Genomic DNA, 10041 nt, shown 5'->3' on the forward strand with positions numbered 1-10041 from the left:
CTGACGTGAGAGCTGATGGTCATGGATGGCCATGGAATTGCACAACATTGGGCCTCGGGATCTTGTTATCTCTGTATTCAAAATGCCATCGATAAAATGCACCGCCGCCGTTGGCAACTCCATCCACAGGATGACGTCAGCAAAGCGCTCACCCACCCAGCACCATACAGGCCATCTGGCACCAGCTCTGTCCAGTGACAACGGAGTCATCTCAATATGGAACTGAATCAGATCATTCTCTTCCTCAAGTCGCATATGATGATGAGCTGCAGTTGGGTCGAGACCCCGATGAGGACGACAAGCATGCAGATGAGCTTCTTTGGGACGGTTTGTGGTTCTGCAAACCGACAATTGCAGCAGCTGTTGGAGTGGCTGCTCTCAGACCGTCCTGGAGGTAAAGCTACTGATGTGGACGTCCAGGACTGGTATCCTTACCCACAGGGGGGAGGGGAGACGAGACGAGGGGAGAGCAGAGGAGCCATAACCCAGAAGGGTTCAGCAGCCTGGTGATCAGGTGATTATGTTTCTGGAGGATTGGTCCAAGTACAGAACCTTGTGGAACTCCATGGCTGACCCTACTGTATGAGGAGGGAACACCATGGACATGAGCAAACTGGTATCTATCAGATAAGTATGATCTAAACCAGTCTAGTGTTGTCCCTTTAACCCCAATCACATGATCCAGTCTCTGTAACAGGATGCTGTGATCAACTGTATCAAAAGCAGCACTGAGGTCCAGCAGAACCAGCATAGAGACCAGTCCATGATCTGAAGCTATAAGAAGATCATTAATAACTTTAAGAAGTGCTGTTTCTGTGCTGTGATGAGCTCTAAAGCCTGACTGAAACATCTCAAACAGGCTGTTCCTCTGCAGGTGCTTCAGTAACTGAGTCACCACCACCTTCTCTTTGAAATAAGTATTTATTAGATTACCATATGTTAAAGTCTGTCCACCCTGCTCATTTTTGCATTGATGTTGCATTGTCCAATGTTACCTGTTGTTAATTGCCCCAAGAAGAATAAATAAAGTTTGAAATCAATGTCATTTTCTTCTTCTTTCATTCACGACTTCCTCCCTTTTCTCCTGTCCCTTTTCCAGGGCTTCTGTGTCAAATCTGTAGCTGAATTCACGTTTTCTTTGTTGTATTTAGTGTTTGAGCTGAGCTGAGCTGCATTTCCACTGGCCATTCACATGGGGGCGGTATTACAAGTAGGAACTATTGTCAATCACAATTATACGTCACGAAGAAGACGAAGGCCGCGGACGAAGAAGAAATCAGACCCGCAGCGTCAACAACAACATCCCGCAGCCGCTAACGACGACTCAGTTTCGGTATCGGTTGATATCAGAGAGGAACAAACAGCCGAGACGATGGGAGCCGTTCTGGGATTATGTTCCACGGCGAGCTGGGTGAGCATCAGTGTCATCAGTGCAACATCTTTTATGCGTTTGGTCTGGTTCTGGAACCAGACGTCATGACTGCGCAATAAGAGAGCCAGCAGGCCTCCGGGGGACTTTAACTCTGGCCCTTTGTAAGGACATTACGGAGCGTTTTTATCTGCCAAGATCCGTTTTATTAGCCATGGATAATGCTAAATGTCTGTATCTGTATTGTAGCTCTCTTTTTTTAGTGATGGACGTTTCCCCAACATGCATTTGTGTACATATTGGCCAAATGCGCGTGTAAACGGCTGTGCGCGTAGGCGTGTGTTCATAAACGCGTGTAGGCTTGGAAAGATGTCGAAAACCCAACATTCCTTTTAGATTATTGTGATGTTTGACTTCTTCATGTGTAGAAGCCTTTTCTGATGGCAGCTCCAATGAAATAGCTGAAACAATACTTGATTTTGGTCATTTAATCGTGACATAAATTACTCATTTTGAAACAATTAAATGTCTCACATAGATGTACCCAGATATATCACTGCATTCATTTAAATTTCATTCTAATAATAGTTTCCCATTGTTTAGGTGACGTATCAGTTAACCAGTTAACTCATTTAATATTGATACCTGACACCAACCCAATTTTGGGTCGGCACCGGTTCGTATCCTTCGTGTCCTTCATAGGTAGAAAACAAAGCGCTCAGATCCACCTTTGTGCGTGATGCCTGGTAAGGATGTGGTCATATATGAGCACGCCATTCTGCAGTAAAGGGCCAGGTGTGTCCAAGGGTGCAGACTGGAGAGCAGGACTGAGCTATTCAAGCAGAATACATCCAGTCATTACTCCATATCTTGCAGAGACAACATGCTTTTCTTATTCCACACGCAGAACAACACATCAAGTGTGCACCTCATTAAATGACCTTGATGAAAATGACCTGCTGTACCTGCATGGTGCCCTAGAGACCATCAGAAAGGACACTTGGGCTGGATCTCTGTCTCTGTCTATGTCAGCTTCACCATAGATGACTCTTTTGTGATCTGCTCTTTCAGAGCAGGACAGATGGTACAGATAACCGTGCACTTCCTCCAGTTTGACACTTAAAAGCTGGTTTTACAGATAGGCGGCAGGAGCGGATGATCCTCTGTTCTTTCATCACCATTTTTGTGGCTGTGGTGGTTCAGAAACACATCCTCCTTGCATGTGCAGCATAATCCCAGTTGCAGCTAAGTGAGTCAGACTGCACCAATCCTGTTAGAAAGAATACCTTTATACCTGCCTCTGCAGCCAAAGCTGGAGAGAGATGGGAGCAGCACAGGGGTGCGAAGGCTTAGCTGTGGTTCTGCTGTGCCGCTGGCCCTCGCACTGACAGAGGGGACCTTGCTGTGTGGTGGGTTTTTTCAAAAAGTCATTCTGTTGTAAGACATTCCAGAACATTTTCCTCTACAGCTGAAATTTGTTCTACCACCATGTATTTTTGATTCTTGTGTCTGAAAAGAGAAATGCCTCCTCCACACTTGCCCTCTGTGTGTTTGCAGATCATTTCCTAAACCCTCCATCTGTCTGCCTCTGGTGAGCCAGGTTTGACTGTGCAGTTCTGTTAAAGGCCTGTAGAAGGCGCTTTTTGAAGTGCAGGAAGTTGTCAGACAGACTGCTGCTATTGAAATGAGTGACTTTTAGATGGCGCCGAGCCTTGATGGTGTTGCTAAACTGTTGGACCGTGTGATTGTTGTTGACATTCAGCATATTGGAATGTGGGTAGTTCTCCTCTCCCGTCCTCCCCTCCCCTCCCCTCCCCTCCCCTCTCCTCTCCTCTCCTCTCCTCTCCTCTCCTCTCCTCTCCTCTCCTCTCCTCTCCTCTCCTCTCCTCTCCTCTCCTCTCCTCTCCTCTCCTCTCCTCCTCCTCATCACCATTACTAGTTGAGTTAGTAGTTTCACCTGGTGTTGGGGTTAAGTGGCTGTCCCCTAGTTGTCTCTGCATACGCAGATGACGTCAGCATCTTCATCACTAGCATGGAGGGCATTCAGTCTCTGCAGGAAACTCTGTTATTGTATGAAAAAGCATCTTGTGCACATGTCAGCTGGCTAAAAGTGAGGCCCTGCTGTTGGGTCAGTGGAGGAGAATGACGCCACCCTTTCTGCCTGGTGGATTGGGATGGGGCAGGAAGGGCTGAAGGTGTTGGTTGTTTTTTGGGGGAACATGGAGAGGAAAAACTGGGAGGGAGTGAAGGTGAAAGTGTAGCCAGGTTACTCATTGTGGTGACACCACCAAGAGGCTGGATTTGAAGAAGAGGTTCAAAGGACCATTGTGGATTTTTTCTGGTCTTGCGGGCTTTGGGTGAGAGCTGCAGTCCTCTGTCTGCCGGTGGAGGAGGGTGGTCAGTAGTGGACATCGCACCAAAGATGGCACCATTCCGAATGAACTCGGCCAAGAGGACTGTGACCCCACAGGCTGGACACAGGTCGGCTGCTGTGGAGGGGTGGCCAGCTGGGTCGTGACAAGCAGCCCTCCCTCCTCGCTCAAGGCGGTGGTGATATCACAAACCTCGGCCCTTTCTCCTCTTCAGTTCTGCAGGCCTGGAAGATCTTTAAGCGAATGCAGTCCCAGGACTCTGGGTGTTGGACGAGCCACTGTTCTTTAACAGCTTCCTCACCACTCAAATGTTGCAGCCTGCCAGCCTTAGAACCTGTCTCCATGAGGTCCGTTGGAGATCCGTTGGAGATCCGTTGGAGATCCGTTGGAGATCCGTTGGAGATCCTTTATTGACAATCGGACCCACTGTGAACAGAGGTTTGATGAAGGAGCGTCCAGTTTCCCTACGTTATCCATCGCTCCGGCTGTGGGGGACTGGCAAGAGGGAGGACAGATCCTGTCTTTTTCCACCTCAAGGCTGGACACTTTTCAGGCCGCTGGGAAACAAACTCTCTATCGGGTCTGTGTTAAGTTTTTGAACCTGGCCTTACTGTTGGACTACAAGGAGTCGAGGCGGACCGAGTTCTTTGATCCAGATGTCTCCCCGAAGGGCAGCTGGAGGTGCCTCTATAAGCTGCCCGTTGAAAAGCGGACCGCTGACCACCAGTGGGGGGTCATACACGGGGCGATAGCCTCAAACAGGTACAGGGCACAACCTGATCCAGAAACCGGGGAAGAGTGTGTTTTTTGCTCACAGGTGGAATCTTTAGAGCACTTTTTTGTTGAATGTTGGCGTCTCACTGCACTGTTTGATCTTTTAAAGGGGTGGGTTGAGGGTTCCGGGAACGTTTTGTTCTTTCAGTTTATTTATTTTTGGTCCAAAATACAGATGACACCTGAAGCCAGTCCACACTCTGATCAACTTTCTCTCTGCCATTTGGCTAATTTAGCTGAACTAGGGAGGGTGTGTGTGTGTGGTTGGGGGAGGGGGGGGGCAGTAGCCATGCTGGAGAAAGTGGTGAAAGCTTGACTGAGACTGGAACACTGTTTTCTGTTGATAGTTAATGTTGAAGCTTTCATAAATAAATGGGCCCTTGGGGGCGCTGTGCTCCGTAGGGGAGCAGAGACAGCTCCGCTTCTTCTTTTGATTCAGGTGTTGATTGATATTGATTGATGGGTTGTCCTCGAGTTTGTGTTTATTTATTTTTTCTATCCCATGAAAATGTGAGGACAACCAGTTTTATGTTTTCATTATTGTAAATAAATGAGATTTGAAAACCTTTCTCCTCTCCTCTCCTCTCCTCTCCTCTCCTCTCCTCTCCTCTCCTCTCCTCTCCTCTCCTCTCCTCTCCTCTCCTCTCCTCTCCTCTCCTCTCCTCTCCTCTCCTCTCCTCTCCTCTCCTCATCCCCTCCCCTCCCCTCTCTTGTTTATTTCTACAGATCCCATGTCTGTGCGGTAGCGCCCCCTGTCTGCTGTGCCGCTGCTGCCCGAGTGGAAATAATTCCACGGTGACCCGACTGATCTACGCCCTCTTCTTGCTCCTGGGGGTGGCTGTTGCATGTGTTATGTTGATGCCGGGCATGGAGGACCAGTTGAAGAAGGTATGTGAGAGACCAAAGCTGAAGGACTGAATGGTGACACCTGTTGGGTACATGGATGGAGTTCAGCTGGTTCCTGCGTTCCTCTAGTTGTGCATCAGGAAAATCATTTATAGGCCATGAAAGACCTGAAAAGCTTCTTTCTTTAAAGGTTCTTTCTTTAAAGAGTGTAATGTGCTGTAATCTAAGGCTACGGCCAACCTACCATTTGTGTTTGTCCACAGATTCCAGGGTTTTGTGAAGAAGGGATGGGTTCCTCTCTTCCTGGTGTGGGGGGCCATGTGAACTGTGACGTGCTGGTTGGCTACAGGGCCGTGTACCGCGTTTGCTTTGGCATGGCTTCGTTCTTCCTGCTCTTCTCTTTGCTTATGATTAAAGTGAAGAGCAGCCAGGACCCACGAGCTGCTGTACATAACGGGTGAGTCACTCTCCACGTGCACAACATCTTCCACCAAAACCAATGATATGCTATTGGTGTTATAGGGCGACAGAAATTAGACTGAGATGGGGAAGCACAGCTGTTAGCATAGCAGCATGGAACTGTTTTAAGGAGTGGGATCGCTAACATTCAGCTCTCTCATCACAGCTTCTGGTTCTTCAAGTTTGCTGCTGCTGTTAGCCTGACTGTTGGGGCCTTCTTCATCTCCGAGGGTCCCTTCACCACCGGTAACTCTCCCCGACTGCACCCCCTTCCCGTACGACTGTGTCTAAATGACGTGCTGCGAGATTTTAGCGCTGCGTTTCTGCTCTAGTCTGGTTCTACATCGGCATGGCCGGAGCCTTCTGCTTCATCCTGATCCAGCTGGTTCTGCTCATTGACTTTGCACATTCTTGGAATGAATCTTGGGTGGAGAAGATGGAAGAAGGCAACTCTCGCTGCTGGTATGCAGGTATGATCTCCCAGTTGTTTCCTGTGCACTGTAAGGGATTAGCATGCAAACAGAATCAGTAACTATGGTGACCAGAGAGGATGCCAGTCTATGGAGCTGCTGCTTCTAGTAATTTGAGGGGAGCTGTGAGGTCATCTCGGCCCGTCCAAAGGGAGGATGCGTGTCCACTAGGGCTGAGCCAAATAACCCAACCTTTCGTTCCATGACAGGAGACGAGATATGGAAATGGAAGGTCACTGTCCAAACCAGCCAGAACGACCAACCCCTCCTGCTGGGATGTGCCAGATGGTGTTTGAGCTCTTTTCTAACGGAGCGGTTGTGTGTTCGCAGCTCTGCTGTCGGTCACCACGGTCAACTACCTGCTGTCTGTGGTGTCTCTGGTCCTCTTCTATCTGTACTACACCCACTCTGATGGCTGCACTGAGAACAAGGTCTTCATCAGCATCAACATGCTTCTCTGCGTCGCTGCCTCACTTCTGTCCATCCTGCCTCAGATCCAGGTTCAAACCACTCTTCCTTTCCTCCCTCACACCTTTGGCACTAAAACCTTGGTCCTGAGGCCACAGCCAGCTGTTTTTGATCTGAATATTCTAAATACATTTAGGAAATCCAGTTCAAAATGGAAATAGACAAAATCATGATATTAAGTTGGTCTCTATATTCCAGGGTTAGGAAAATAATTCAGGAACAAGTTTGTCTAAAACTTCGAAGGCCACGTGCACTCTTCTTGCTTCTGGGATCATTTTTGTGAGGAAATGTTACTTAAGGGAAAGTTCTGAGCAGAAAGCTGTGGTTGAGGTTAGGGCTGGGGCTGGATTAGGTCTGGGGCTGGATTAGGGCTGGGCCTGGATTAGGTTTTGGTTTAAAGTTGGGGCTGGGGCTGGATTAGGGCTGGGGCTGGATTAGGGCTGGGGTTGGGTTAGGTTTTGGTTTAGAGTTGGGGCTGGGGCTGGATTAGGGCTGGGGCTGGATTAGGGCTGGGGCTGGATTAGGGCTGGGGTTGGGTTAGGTTTTGGTTTAGAGTTGGGGCTGGGGCTGGATTAGGGCTGGGGCTGGATTAGGGTTGGGGCTGGGGCTAGATTAGGGCTGGATCAGGGCTGGGGCTGGATCAGGATTAGGGTTGGGGTTGGGGCTGGATTAGGGCTGGGATTGGGTTAGGGTTGGGGCTGGGCCTGGATTAGGGCTGGGGCTGGATTAGAGTTGGGCTGGATTAGAGTTGGGGCTGGATTAGGGCTGGGGCTGGATGAGGGCTGGGGCTGGGGCTGGATTAGGGTTAGAGTTGGGGTTGGGGCTGGTTTAGGTCTGGGGCTGGATTAGGGCTGGGACTGGATTAGGCCTGCGTCACAGACTCCTGTCCTCTAGCAGGTAATAACCACTAGTATTGAGTCTACTGAGCAGTCACAGGAAGCACTGAGCTGTCTGATCTCTAGGCAGCAGATCTTTAATGAGCTGTTCAATGTGTGCAGGAGTCCCAGCCCAGATCTGGCCTTCTGCAGTCGTCTCTGGTGACTTTGTTCACCATGTACCTGACCTGGTCTGCCATGACCAATGAGCCTGGTAAGATCACAAACCTCAGCTCAGAACCTTCAACACTCTGCTGATCAGGATCTCTGACTGTTAGCTGTTGCATATTTCCATCCCATTATCATCGTTGTCACTAACAACAATCCACACATGAAGACCTTCAGTAGATCACTGCTCGTTGGTCAGGGACCTCGTGGACCCCTGTGGTGAGGCAGCAGATCTGGAGGCCGTCTCACTCCTTTGGACAGTCAGGTTCAAACACCTGAAGACCTAAAGAGTTTTTAAATGAGAAGCTTAAAGCATGAGTAGAAGGAGGAACCATGTGACCTCTTAAAAACTGTCCACATTATTATGCAGAACAGTTTGGATACATTTGCAGGTTATAAAGACCTGACGGTCTCATTTAACTGTCCTCTAACGCTTGATGACTTCTACAACAGGCCGAGCGTCATTTTCATCAACTGTTAAGGAAAATCGGAGGATAATTTGGAATTCAGTGTTTATTTCACACAGAGTTAAGATGCAACTTTAGTATCCTTGCAAAATTAAGCAGTATGTCGTGCCAGGCTGTGGACGTCCCCTTCAGGCCAGGTCCAAGGAGGCCCCCTAGCTGTGCTGTACTCAGCCTATATTCTCGAGTCTGTTGTCATGTTATGCTCTAATAAAACAGTCACCAACAACTTTAATAGTGAATGAACCAACACAAGTTCAGGTTGTTTCTTCCAAATAAAAGAATTTCACCAGGAGGTCCCCTGAAAACACAGGGGGAACCAAAAATCAGGGACTACGTGGTTGTTCCAAGAACTTTGTCTGGTTGTTGTTGACATTAAGGTTGGATTGTGGATCCACTAAGACCTGTCAGTGTTTCTGAGGAGGCACCAGGAGCAGCTGGGTGGAGACCCTTGATGATGCTAGGTCCATGGAGTTCACCCTTCCTGACAGGACCGTCTCCAGGAACGCGCTTGAAGTGCTGATTGGACATTGTCTCAACATCCATCCACTCACTGTTGTCCTCAAACCAACCTACAAAGAGCTTCATTTCCATCTTCTCTCTTGTTGTGAAGAGCAGCTGTTAGCTTAGCAACCTTTAAGCTAGGAGTTGTAACATCAGGCAGAGCTGTGATAGAGGCTCATTATCGTGCAGCTAAGGACCAAGCAGAGTGCCCGCTGTCCCATATTTGCTGTGGAATTGTGGGCGTAAACACTCTCATTAATGTCAGCGCAGATATGAACGCAGCTTTTTCTCTCTCACAGAGAGGAAGTGTAACCCAAGTCTGCTGGGGATCATCGGGCTGAACAGCACCAGTGCTACTGAGCAGGACCATGTGGTCCAGTGGTGGGATGCTCAGGGGATCGTTGGGCTGGTCCTCTTCCTCTTGTGTGTTCTCTACTCCAGGTACACCTGTGTCTTCCCTCGTCTGCTCTGCTCCTGTGATCTGATGGTTCCTTTCTCATGGCTGATGGCAAAGTGAGCTGCTTGATCTTATCGTCAACCTCTTCTCCTCTTTTGTACGGCAGCATTCGCAACTCCTCTAATGCTCAGGTGAACAAGCTGACTCTGAGAAGTGACGAGTCAGCTCTGATTGAGGACGGGCCTGCAGTGGACAGCTTCGAGGAGGACAGTAGTCCAAACAGAGCATTGGACAATGAAAAGGACGGGGTCACCTACTCTTACTCTTTCTTCCACTTCATGCTGTTCTTGGCATCACTCTACATCATGATGACGCTCACCAACTGGTACAGGTACAGTAAAGCTAACGTTGTTAAACAATAACACAGGGAAGCTAACACAGGTGAGCTACCCAGGGTAGCTAACTGATTAACACACGGAAGCTTATGCAGAGGAGCGATACATTACCGCAGTGGAGCTAACGGAGACAACCAGGGAAGCTAATGTAGGGTGGCTAACACCCTGCATCACTGAGTTAGCTCACACGCTTTACTCAGGAGTGTGTAAGGGTGCTTATTTCTGATCACAAGATCTGATTGAGGAACAAGGTGAAAAACGTTCAACAATTTTAAACTCTCAACCAGAGATTTAAATACCGTAGACCGTCCATCTACTCAATGTTGACCTCAAACCAACCTACAAAGAGCTTCATTTCTATTTTCTCTCTTGTGAAGAGCACCCTTTAGCTTAGCAACGCTTAAGCTAGGAGTTGTTGTAACTTCAGGCATGGAGGGACCGGGAAAGCTTGGGAACAGTGCAGAAACTTCCAGGATGTAC

General features: G+C 48.7%; 1 protein-coding gene across 1 annotated transcript in view; it reads left to right on the forward strand.

The window, feature by feature from the left end:
• The first annotated feature begins 1244 nt into the window (after positions 1–1244).
• Positions 1245–10041, forward strand: part of serinc1 (serine incorporator 1) — a 9790-nt gene continuing 993 nt past the window's right edge. The window contains exons 1-9 of the mRNA XM_003977444.3: positions 1245–1411; positions 5242–5403; positions 5625–5818; positions 5987–6066; positions 6153–6290; positions 6621–6790; positions 7757–7847; positions 9069–9210; positions 9333–9557. Coding sequence (XP_003977493.1) covers positions 1373–1411; positions 5242–5403; positions 5625–5818; positions 5987–6066; positions 6153–6290; positions 6621–6790; positions 7757–7847; positions 9069–9210; positions 9333–9557 — 1241 coding nt within the window. The 5' untranslated portion in view covers positions 1245–1372. The remainder of the gene's footprint in view (positions 1412–5241; positions 5404–5624; positions 5819–5986; positions 6067–6152; positions 6291–6620; positions 6791–7756; positions 7848–9068; positions 9211–9332; positions 9558–10041) is intronic.

Source organism: Takifugu rubripes, chromosome 16, assembly GCF_901000725.2.
Source record: "Takifugu rubripes chromosome 16, fTakRub1.2, whole genome shotgun sequence".
Taxonomy (NCBI): domain Eukaryota; kingdom Metazoa; phylum Chordata; class Actinopteri; order Tetraodontiformes; family Tetraodontidae; genus Takifugu; species Takifugu rubripes.